The 13213-nt window shown below is 37.4% G+C and overlaps 1 protein-coding gene across 1 annotated transcript in view; it reads right to left on the reverse strand.

Annotated features, from left to right (window-relative positions):
* prex2 (phosphatidylinositol-3,4,5-trisphosphate-dependent Rac exchange factor 2) overlaps positions 1-13213 on the reverse strand; it is a 91608-nt gene that overhangs the window by 31946 nt on the left and 46449 nt on the right. The window contains exons 18-24 of the mRNA XM_046833456.1: positions 12363-12511; positions 11892-11977; positions 9103-9239; positions 7635-7752; positions 6244-6428; positions 3289-3450; positions 58-280 (exon numbers count right to left, since the gene is read on the reverse strand). Coding sequence (XP_046689412.1) covers positions 58-280; positions 3289-3450; positions 6244-6428; positions 7635-7752; positions 9103-9239; positions 11892-11977; positions 12363-12511 — 1060 coding nt within the window. The remainder of the gene's footprint in view (positions 1-57; positions 281-3288; positions 3451-6243; positions 6429-7634; positions 7753-9102; positions 9240-11891; positions 11978-12362; positions 12512-13213) is intronic.

The following is a 13213-nucleotide window of genomic DNA, read 5'->3' on the forward strand; positions in this document are numbered from 1 at the left end:
AATGTTCATGATATGGAGCGATACGAATGAGTATAATCTTGGTGTGTCCCATCTCACCCTGCTCTGCACTGGGATTCCCTTTCTCCAGCGTGGAATTCTTCCTGTTGTCCAGCTGCACACCGAAAGCACTTCCCAGAGATGTTGTGGTCTTGGGGTAGGACACTTCCATCACGTTGATGTGGCAGTTTGTTGGGCAGAAATCGCTGCTGTGAAGAGGCGACACTTTGGTCTTGGCTTGTTTGAACGTAGGCCACGCTCGGTTTTTCAGCACACGAGAAAACTGAGGAGCAGAAATCAAGTTAGCATGAGAAGATGGACAAATGGTTATGTAAGAAGATCTCATGTACAGACTGTTTTGTGTTTTGAGAAATTCACAGGTGGAAAATTCAATTGAATTGAAAATTCACAGTAGAACATGCAGTGAAATTCTTTGTACTAGTCTTTGACATACTGTAGAATGGAATAAAAGAATAAAATGAAATACTGTAGCTAAAAAAAATGAATACATAACAGAAAATGGAATAAAAAAAATAGAGGAATGGAATAATTATATTAATTGATTAATAATTAATCATCAGAAATGTATAGAATTCTCAATAAAAACAATTAGAATTATAAAATAGAATATAGGAAGGTAGAGAGAGTCTGACTTGGTAAAGTGGGAGAAAAAAAGTCATCTTTAACATTCCAATTATCTCTGTTTTATATTTCAACACTTGTATAGATTCATAGCAACATATGTACAGCTATGCAGCTGCAGCGCTTCAGACGTCAGGAACATCAGCCTGTTTTGAGGAGTGTCTCAATTATTAAATCCTTTTAGTGCACTAAAACGTTAGTTCCTACACCGATCCCACAATGCATCACAAAAATCGAGACGCTCAATTTGTTCCCTTACTCTAAAAGACGACAAATTTTCTTTTCAGCTCGAATTATAAAAATTAAATGGCAGATGAACTCACAGTCAACTTTGTCTACAGATGTAAGCAGCCTGTTACAGGCTGTTTCCAAATCATTATCCAAACCTATTTCATGTCCAGGTTGTTACAGACTCAAAATCCTACTCCTTACTGACTTTTTGGCAATTTAATGAAAGTGCTACTTGACAACATATGTGCTAATTGATCTGAATCAAAACACCTGCTGCACTAAACACACAAGCCAAAGTCAAATCTGGCAGACAGTTAAATGACTGTTGCTAGTACATTAGCGCACACAAATTAACTGATTCAACTGACTACCTTGTAAGTAACCAGGCTTTTCTATCAAGTAAGCAAAGATTGGTACGGTCCATAAAAAAAAAAAAAAAAAAAAGATACCGCTAGCTAAACTGTATATCTAGACAAATAACTGTTGAAAGAAACTGTTGTTTATGGCAAATAAATTTGTCTGTTACCTTAGGATTTTAAACAAAAAGACGCTAGCTAGACATGCGCTGTAAATTTTATGAGTGATAAAAGTTTTGACTGCACACCCTTGATTGTTTCGCTCATGCAATGAACTATCTAACTAGCGCTAATCAGTTAGGGGGTACTAACAATAGATATAAGCATAGCTAGAAACCATTTTGTGTTACATTTAACATAGTTGGGACATTTTAGAACCTGCCACGGTGGCTTCAGTGGTGTTCGAGCTAATTCTACTTCAGAGCACGACTGCTAACAGTGGGGAAGCGATGTCTGTTGATAACATGCATGACTCATCCATCACCAGCACCATCTCCAGCTGGTGGACCACATGCTCATTTACCTTGCTACAACATAAAAGATAATCAACTTGGTGCCAAAACACGGCCTTTGACAAACAAGACACACGTTTCTGGATGTTGTACATGTACACTTCTCTGAGAAATCAGCCGCTTTCTGCACCTACAAAATCTCATTTTACCATAACATTTTTATTGTCTGAGAAAATGCGAAAAAATTGTAGCCTTAACGTAGCTGCCAATGTGGAGTTGTAGCTCGGTTAAGGCTCTGGATTGTTGATCGGTCGGTTGAGGGTTCAGACCCAAGCACTTTCAAGCTGCCACTGTTGGGCCTTTGAGCAAGGCCTTTAACCCCCTTCTACTCCAGGGGGGCTGTAACATGGCTGGCCCTGCTCTTTTGCTGTCCTGTATTGTATATGTGACAAGGAAATGCCTTAAAATCCCGTAAAATTTCAGCTGGATGCATTGCAGTCACGCCTTTAGTTTCCTTTATTTCTGCTATCATTACTAACCACTGGAAAGGAAACAGGCTCCATTTAAGAAAATGACTCAAATGAGTGGGGTACTTTCACCCAACTTCACATTGCTTTGACCTTGTAGGAATGTAACCATTCCTGCAGACTCAATCCTATACTTTGGGGCATGGGGAAATGGTAGCTCAGCAGAATATGGTGTTGGACTTCAAATCCCAGCACCAACAAGCTGCCTCTGCTGAATCAAGACCCTTAACCCTCAACCTGACAATTGAATGTCGTAACCTCGTAAGTGGGTGTAGAAGGGTGTACCCTAAATAGCATAAATGTAAATGGAGACCACATAATAACAAATGCACATTAATTAATTTTAGAATTTAGATTTTAGATATACTACAGCATATTATTTTTAATGCTCATGACAAATTTACTCCAATTTTACAGGCAGTAGATCTACAGGGACCAAAATCAGTTTCCTGCTTCAGCGCCCGGCCTTGAAATAGAGCGAGCTTCCCATTTATGCAGGAGGAAGATGATGGAAAATGGCAAGACTAGGTTTTAGGTGCTGCTTATGACCAGTAAAGATAGGACAGGAGAAAAAAGAAAAAAAAAATATAGGAATACAGGGTTCAGGAAGGGGAGTATAGTGTAAACAATAGCTGACAAATCTTGGGATCAGTCCATTTGATTCTTTATATGGACACAACTTTTTGAGCCTGATTGGTCAGAAGGTTGATTATTGGATAGCAAACTGTTCTTTTTTCAATCTTGTCTAATAATTAATTTCATGTCATTATTAATAATATGCAATAAATTTCTGGCAACTCTGTAAGAGCATTCCACACCGATTCTCCATCCCGATTAGTCGATTATGAAACGTTGCGATTTCTATAGTAACAGCTAATTCACTTGGACTTCAGCAGTTGTTGTTTATCATGATCAGATTGTAACATTGTATTGTTATTTCACAAAGCAAAATTGTTAATACTCTTTATGTTTTTTGTACATTTGCCAATTTGGAAAGGAGTCTCCAGTATCAGTGCTTCTTAACAGTCGAAGCCGTTTCCAAAATGTGCTCTAAATGTGTGAGTATGTGGATAATGTTTGTACCTTCCTGTAGTTGGTGATGCGGCGGTTGATGTGCTCAAGTCGTTCTGCGCACATCGTATTGAACCTGAGCTGCAGTTCCTCCGGGACAAGCACAGAGCTGGAGTTTATCTGGCTGCACGTCTGCACCAGCTGCTCGTCATTCCGAGCCAAGGCTTCGAGGATCTGAAGAGGAAAAGTGGAAGAATCAGAAAAGAAATGTAAAAAAATGTAGAACACTGTAAACACTGTAAACTCAGACTGATACATACAATAAGTGGGTGCATCTAATTTATAAATTAATACAATAAGTATGTCTATATAATATACACCAATCAGGCATAACATTATGACCACCTGCTTAATATCGTATTGGACCCCTTTTTGCTGCCAAAACAGTCCTACCCTGTGCATTCTGACACATTTCTATCAGAACCTGCAATAAGTTCTTCAGCAGTTTGAGCTACAGGAGCTTGCCTGTTGGGTCGGACCACATGGATCAGCCTTTGCTTCCCACATGCATCAATGAGCCTTGGCTGCCCAAGACCCTGTCGCCGGTTTTGCAGTATTTATTCCTTGGGCTATTTTTGATAGATACTGACTACTGCCCTTAAGTGACCCCACAATTAAGGCTTCTTGACTTGACTTAACTTGACAAGAGCTGCAGGTTTGGGGATGCTCTGACCCAGTCATCTAGCTATCACGATTTTTCAAACTTGCTCAAATCCTTACGCTCGCCCATTTTTCCTGCTTCCAACACGTCAAATTTGAGCATAAATGTTCACCTTCTCACCTCACCTACATCAGTACCTGACTTTACTAACACTCTTGTCTAGTTGAATCTAGTGGAACATCTACCCAGGGGAGGTTATTATAACAGCAAATGTGGAGTGATGTTCAAATGGTCAAGTGGTCAAGTGCTCAAATATTTCTCCATACATAGTGTAGATAGTAAATACAGTATGAATAACAACACAACAGTATTACAGTACAAATGAACTTTCATATCTCTTTAAGGAAATATGAGCTTCTACCATGCAAATAAAGGTAATAAGGCAATACAGCACAATACCATAAAGACTTACAGACCTGTGCTTTATATTTGCTTAATATTTTATATCTATTTGCAGTTTCTTTAAAGGAGCAAAGGTTTTACTGCACAACGTTACTTAGCAAGCTCTAGTTAAGTAGCTCTATGTCCTTTGTTCCCAGCTCTTCAACCATCCAATGCATCTGCACTTCCAGGTTAGATATACAGTTATTTGTTTGGTGGATGCTTTTATCCATATGCACTTTAAGTAAAATCTCTTCTGGTTATGCCACTAATGAAATAAACACCATTTACCATTTACTCTAAAGATAGCTGATCGAGCTTGGTGTCCAAATATTTATGCCTAATTATATTTCCACACAAGTTTTGAGCTACCGTTTTAGTATTGTATCGTACAAACTGTATATTTTTGTTTATCTGAAAATTAAAATGTCCAGGGCCTCAGAATTATTTGGTTTTGTGGTTGTTAAAATGCATGTACTGCTATATATATAAATGTCTATATCTATGTAGTATCCACAACACATTTCTTTTTGCACCATCCTTAACTCACATTTGCACTACTGTACATTCCAATCATATTTATATTCTATATAATGTATCATACATACATTTATACTTGTATATATAACTATATCATGCCATTTGAGTATATTATCTTCTGACATGTCTATCTATGCATAATCTTTGCTTTGCTATTGTATGTTACTATATATACACCATATATTATTACCTACTGCACCTTCTGTACCTTGGACTTCTCCTAGCATTGGCATTTGTATTTGGACTTGTCTCTTGACTGTGACATCTGGTCTTGATGTCATCAGAGATGATTATGTTTGTGTTATCATTTCCTTATGCGCAAATCAGGTTTACGAGTTTTTTAGAGACTATAGCCTTAATCATTAGAGCAATGCATAAAAAATCACGCCAACTAGCTGAAGTAAAGGCTTGGCTATGAAAAGGATTTGATGGTTTTCGGTCTAAATCTTACATTTGGATGCTGTATTGAATTGGCCTAGGACTTGCACTTAAAAATACCATGCTCTATTTTACTATTGTGCTTGATTCCAATTTCATTAGTGTATTCAAATTGAATACAGACTTATTCTACTCTTCACCGAGCCAACTCTGATTGCCTAAACTGGTGGTTATACACTTTCCCCTATACACTATGTCAACACCAAGCATGTCCTGGATGGAAACATATATCATGGATTCTTCTTGGTTCCCAGTAAAAAAAAATCTTTGCTACCAAGATTGCTGTTGGTCTTGTTTAAGTCACAAAAACAGTCCCCGTACAGGCACAGACACTTAAACTCACTTCCTGTCCTTAAAAAAAAAAAAATCTGCCAAAAAACAGCCTCCCCGACACCCTCCCCCCACCACCTCCCCACCCCACACCTGTCTGAAACTTTGCAACGCCAAGGAAAATTTCATTGGAGCTCCGGGCTACACATCCAAAATGGAGAAGTGCCAAGAAATTGATGTGAAGCAATCAAGACATAAAACAGCACGCCAAATACGTTAAAGTCACATGTTCGCTGTTAAAATATGGTAATAACACAAGTGTTACTGTCTGAAAGACATATGTGTCAGAACAAATAAATACACATCTGTGGATAAAATAAACAGATAAATGTTACACGTCTTGTTATGGACATGACACCCTAATAGCCCTCCGCTCCACCTCTTTCTGTAGTTCTCAGAAATACAATTATTAATCCAGCCAGTGTTAAATAAGTTAGATAGCAAATAAATGCCTGTGCCACATTACAAGATTTAGATCGTTCAAATCAATGTGGAAAATTCTATTTTATTTTAGATATATACAATTATCAATCATCAATCTATTAATCATGCTGATGATAAAAAAATTCACACGGTGTGTGTGTGTGTGCTAAAAGAAAGCAGTGATATTTCCATACCTTAGCTGTGAGGCTGAAGAAGCCTTTAGGCTCCACCATCTTCTCCAGCACATGACACTTGATCCCGGCCGTGCTGTCGTACTCATAAGCCACACCGTACTCCAGGTGCACGTTATCCACCGTCAAACTCACGTGATCCTTCTTCCCATCTATCAGAGCGATGGTATTGAACTTGTCCATGACCTCTGCAGAGCACACACAAGACAGGGTCACATAGTATACTGCAGATCAGAACCATACGCATATAGAGGATTCTTTTAATGATTATTTATTTTTTGGGTTCGCTGAAAAAAGGATTTATTTTGATGCCTTTCTAGTGTCATATAATGACACCTAGTCACAAGATTGGTGTGTTTTTTTAACATCCCCTCCCACATTTACCCCAAATCTTTTGGGAAGATGTTCCACTAGATTTTGGAATGTGTGAGATTTGTGTGAGATTCATTCAACCACAAGAGTGTTAGTAAAGTCAGGTACTGATGTAGGTGAGCTGAGGAGATCTGAGGTGCAGTTTAGAGCTCTATAGCAAGAGATCTTCTACTCCAACCCATGTAAACATTTACATTTACATTTGCGGCATTTAGCAGACGCCCTTATCCAGAGCGACGTACAAACGTGCTTTAAATCTCTAGTAGTGAATAAATCTACACTGGTACGCAAGAATACAAACTCAATATAAATATAACTCGAATTCTACAAACTTGGAAAGTGCTAATTTAGGTATTTCAGGAAGAGGTAGGTCTTCAGTCGTCGCTTAAAGATAATCAGGGAGCATATGTAATATGTAAGCATATGTAAAGCATATGTAAAGCATATGTAAAGCATATGTAAAGCATAGAGCTGGCTTAGTGCACAGTTGTGCTACCATTATATTCTCATACGTTTTTCCTCAAAATATTACAAATTCATTCTCGTGTTGCTACGACTTTAATCTTGTAATCTTGGATTTTTTTTTTATTCAATTCATTTTTTTTTTTTTTATTGGTTCAACGGAAACTATCACCAAAGGTGAGAGTAAAAACGTGAAAAAAGTAGAAGATGATGAAAGAAGAAGTAGGATGGTTGCATAAGAATAGGGGGTCTATGCACATTTAGTCCCCTTAAACCCAGCAAAACTGTACTAATTGCTATGTGTCTGATTAATAACTGAAAATCAGGTAACGGATTAAACCAGTAGTCAGTCCAAATTCCTATCCATAGTTTGCATTTCGTAATCGATTCATCTTCACTGAAGTGAATGATTGAAATGTTTTCCCCTCTAATGAGTAGCAGGTGTGACTGCGAAAGAGAGATTCAGTGCACCACGAAAGACAAGCAGACAGCTGCGGTGAACATCATGATGATGAAAATGGCACTTAGACAGTGTGTGTGTGTTGTGTCTCTGGAAATACCTTCCACTTTACACTCAAACAACTCCCCATTCCCCTCAGTACTAGGTTTCTGGCTGGCCTTCTGTTGGTCGTCTTGTGCACTCTCACTGTTGTTATATACCCAATTAATGGAGTCTTGCTAAAATAAAAAACAACCAGAGCACAAATGTTTAGACTGGGATTAGGCTTTGGGTTTATTTGGCAAAAGAAAAAAACGGTTACACCGTAAAAAAAAAAAATCCATTGAATAATGTAAATAAATTATTACTAAAAGGCTGAAAATAAAAAAGTGATTTACTGGATAATGTAGAAATGACATTGTTCTATGCTGCATCATGTATTATGACCATATACTGTATGTATCATGAGTGCATTGAGGGATTTTATGAGCCCACTCGCAGTTTAGCCTGTACAAGATGTCTATATATCATCTCTACAACGTGCTCTTAATTTAATGTCCTCTGTTTGTTGTAGTCGCGTTTGTGTTATCTTGTGGTAATTTACGTTGTTTGCACTTTGGTCCTGGTGGAATGCTGTTTCGTTTCAATGTTTACTATACTGATTATGGATGAAATGACAATAGGCACTTGACTGGACAAAAATGTTGGAGCCTCACTGGTTTGATCATTTGTATGCAGTTTATACAGTTAATTGTAGTCATTTTTAGGATAAAATGTGAAAAGTTACAATACAATGAATGGATGAACAGACTTAAGACTTATCAGACAACCAATAATAAGTAGCATAATGACAGTAAATGAATAATGAATAGACAAAGGATAAATTAATAAAGGGATATATGATATGTGATGGATTGACAAATATTAATAGAGCATATAAAGTTTTTATTTGGATGAATGTTAAGTGATGGTTGATAAATGATTAGTGGATAACTAATCTTCTTTTTCTTTTAGCTGCTCCCATATTAATCGCATAGATAAATAATAATGAATGGATAATTGTATAATTATCCATTATCCAATGTGTAATATTGTATAATTGTATAATTAAATTATAAAATCATTCATGGACTGATGGCTGACTGATGAATGTCGGCTATTATTAATTGTAATTAATTGTAATTAATTGTAAATAAGATGTTTTATGGCCGATTGATGAATGGATGAGTACATGATTAAAACTGTGCATGTGTGATTCATTAAAGGCTAAAGATACGATTTATTTAATCATTTATTAACTAAATAGTTGAACAGCTGACCGATTGGTGAATAGACAAATGTGTAAATAATACAGTAGATATTTGGACAGATGATTAATGAATGGTTACCTGAATGATCATTAAATAAATGAAAGGATGATAAATGAATGGTGACTGGAAAATCTACGACTAATAATTGGATAAATAAACAAATGGATGATTGATGAGCGCATTAACAATGCATGCTTATTATTATTATAATTGCTGCTATTGATTGTGGTAACATTGTACTCTGTAGCACACACTGTAGCGCACAAATGGTTGATTTACCTGCGTCGGTCTGCGATATTTCCTGCAGGCAGTGACATGGGCGATCACACTGGCGTGACTCTCTTTGCTCACATTAACGCCGTTGACTTTAATAATGCACTGACCGGGGTGTAGACCTGCCACAGCCGCCACAGTGCCTGCAAAACAAAACACATAAATAATCACTATTGCGAGAGAGAGGAAGTGAGACGGGACTGTGGCCAATGGCAACGGTTCATTATTAACATGTTTATGAGAGCAGTCGCTCGTCTGACCTCAAACAGCGTGATTCAGGCTCCAAACTGTCGCTATTTGAGTAGGCTTTCCGTAAACTGAATGGCAGATATCATGATGGATGTCAGATAAACAAGCCAAACTCAGGAGCCAGCAAACATAAACACCCTGAACTAAGTTCAAGAGGCATTTTTTTTTTTTAGAAGGAAGGTATAACACAACTATGCTAGGATAGAGTCAGTGTTGATCTTTGTAAGGGTTCTGTGAAAAACAATTCATTATGGTTCAAACCCAAGGTTAAATTAAACAGACAGACAGACAGACAGACAGACAGACAGACAGACAGACAGACAGACAGACAGATAGATAGATAGATAGATAGATAGATAGATAGATAGATAGATAGATAGATAGATAGATAGATAGATAGATAGATGCACCTGAACTATAGCAAATGCTCTCTTTAAAGTGGTATGAAGTGCAGGAGTGCTCAGTTTCCTCTCATAGATCAGTATTTTCCATTTTTCAATACTTAAGTCCATTGAAAAGCAACTTGAGTAAAAAACTATTTAAGCAGAGACTTTATTCAAGGACAGAAGTAGTCTATTTTATTCACCACTACTTGTTGGATCGCAGCTCCATGTCTTACAGATCCTGTACTTTCAACATTACTGGTCATGTGTGTGTGTGTGTGTGTGTGTGAGTAAAACAAAACTGAATCGTGACTGAAACGCTATCCTCTCTGATATCACATCCTGCCATAAAATCATCCACTGCATGCACAGACACACTACCTCAGCTACAGATTGGCCTTGACTCCTATCTCTGAGTCTCATCATCCCATACTCTTAGGATTGGCTAGCCATTCAAAAAATGTCTGATCTTTCTATTCTGTTCTGCCTGTCCTTCTTTATGTCTCAAGTGATCGTCTCATCTCTCGCTCTCATTTCCTCTGTCTCATGCTGTGGCGATTTCTAAAATGAAGCCATTCCGCTGAGTGCCAGAGTGGAATAGACTTTTTTTTCATGCCCCGTCTGTCACAAACTTCAGAGACCAGTAGACACAACAGAAATATCCGCGATGCACTCAGATATATTCCTTTCAAACTGTTCTAAACAGGGACCTAAGTTTCTCTGATTCTGTTAGCTTATGTTTTCTCGCATTAGTGAGCTAGCAAATATTAAAACATACAACCTTTTTTCTGGCACAATAATCAGAATGAAAAAAAAATTTCCGTCAGTATGGCTTGTGCTAACTTGCTAGCTAGCATCAGTCATGAAAATTTCTGAATAGAAAGTAAAATCCTTTCAGAAATTGTGCATAATGAGGTCATGGCAGCTAGCTAGAATTAATAGAGTAGACTAATCCCTGATGTCAAGTTAGCCCGTTTGTTTGGTGTTTGGTAGTCGGTTTGGTAAAGTCAAAATTAAACTCCTTTATGAATATCACATATCAGCTTAGAGGTTAGCTTATGCTAGGTAGCATGCTAGGAGTGAAGCTTACACTGCATACATTTCTGGATGTGACTTCCTTTTAGGGAATTTAGCATGTGTTTGGTAACTAGCTACCATTAGTATTTACTATTTAAATATTGCTTAGAAATAATCTAAAAAATCACTATAGCTTGTGTTATCTTAAAGACTTTTTTTGTGTAATTCCAATTTTAGGATGTGATTTCAATTTTGCTTATATTCAAATTGAATTGATTTCAAAAAGGATTTCTAGCCAGCCAGAATTAGATTTTTTATCAGCGTTATCAATTATTAATACAGTTAAAAAAGAAATTATAGATAGCAATGATACCAATGTCCTATTTCCTTATATAGATATAAAAGAATCTGAAAGTGAACACTCTGTGTGTGTGTGTGTGTGTGTGTGTGTGTGTGTGTGTGTGTGTGAGGTGTGTGTGTGAAAGGGGTGATAAAGATACAGTTACTACTATAGCTTTGGTCCAGTCCCTTACCATCCTACACATCCAGCTGTGCTGCAGCTGTACTGCTCACACACAGCTTCCTGTGTCACAGCCTTTCCTCCTTTCTTGTTACACTTTCTCCTTATATCTCCCCTTTCTCTTTAAATTATTTTTAAACTAATGTAATATGTAATTTTCTCTTTATATATATTTAATATCACTCTATTCATATCTAACTCTCTCATCTCTCACATTTCAAGCTTTTTCCATGTATCTTACACTTTGTCTCCTTATTACCTCATTCTTTCACCTTATATATGAATCTCCCTCTCCTTATAACTCACTCTCTCTCTCTCTTCATATGTCACCCTTTCTCTCCTCACATCTTAGTCTCTTTATATCTCACTCTCCGTCTTCTTATATCTCACTCTCTCTCTCTCTCTCTCCTTAACTCTTACTCTCTCTAATTATATCTCCCTTATATCACTATCTTTTTTATATCACAATGTCAACCCTTATATCTCACTCTCCTTTCTTATATCACAATTTTTATCGCACCCCCTAATATCGCACTCTCTGTCTTTATATCATACTCTCTATCATTATTTCTCACTCTCTCTCTCCTTGTATTTCACACTCATTCTTTGCCTCTGTGTTTCCTCACCTCTGCCGACAGCATGCACAACAGATGGGCCGAAGCCACGGATCTGAAAACCCAGCCCATCCGCCGAGTCTGGGATCTTCACAGTTCTGCGCATACACACACAAACATACCCACACAGAAAAAAAAAATGAATAAACAGATAAACAAACAAAAAAAACAAATCAGCAACAGCACCATAAGCATCTATGAGCTACAAATGAGTGTTTAAGTCATTTACTAACCAATTCCATGTAATGAGGGTTTCATTAATGAAGCCATATGAAGTGAAATCTAATAGAGTGTGTTTATTAGGTAGTCAAGTTTTTCATTAAGCCTGGACTAATTAGAAATCAGAGATTTCATTTCCCGGGGACTTTCAATTCCCAATACTGCATATTTTTTTAAAGAAAAAAAAACAGGACCACAGTGCTGACTAAAAGACTGATCTGTTTTAACCTAAAGAAACTTTTTCCTTATCCTTTGTTTACGTACTCTCGAGGTTTGGTGCCAACCAGCGCTCGAAGCGGACCCTTGGTGCTGAAACACTGCTTGAGAAATGCTTCCACTTCATGGAACGGCCGCAAGAAAACCAGATCTCCGTTGATAGCAAAGATCTTCTTCCCCACTTCCATCCCTGCCATCTGTAAACATGCAAAAAAATTTAAATCATTTGGTGTGTGAATGATGAGATTGCAGGTATGAAGGTATTTGAAGTGAGGAGGCCTGGGCTGCATTTGTCATTCCAATATATTTCAAAGTTCTTCCACTCCAACCCATGTAAAGCATATAGTATCTTCATGAAACTGGCTTTGAGCACAGGAGCACTGTCATTCAATGCCTCAAAACTCAACCCATGACATTTACATGTGTGGCATCTGGTAGACCAATTCAATTCACTTTGACTAGATTTGATTTAATTTGATTTGATTTGATTCGATTCAATTTCTATGGCACTTTTAACAGTGCGCATTGTCTCAAAGCAGCTTTGAAGAATGTAAGAATAATAGAACAAAGTTAGCTTATATTCAAATGTATGTGTATTAATCCCCAATAATCAAACCTGGGGCAACAGTGGCAAAGAAAAAACTACCTTAGATAGTATAAGGAAGAAACCTTATGAAGAACCAGACTCTGATTATAAATCATTAAAACATTATTGAGTGGATATGACGTTAGAACCATGAGCACCAGAGAATGTGATTATGAGTAATGTCCTTTCTTATACAGTTTCATACGGTCAGTTGGAGTTGTGGAATCAGGAGCTCATGAGCAACTTATAATTTAGCTCAACATCTGAGATCACTATTGATTCAACCCCAACTCCTCCATGCCAGAGCCGTTAA

This window comes from Silurus meridionalis, chromosome 21 (assembly GCF_014805685.1).
Source record: "Silurus meridionalis isolate SWU-2019-XX chromosome 21, ASM1480568v1, whole genome shotgun sequence".
NCBI classification, from domain to species: Eukaryota; Metazoa; Chordata; class Actinopteri; order Siluriformes; family Siluridae; genus Silurus; species Silurus meridionalis.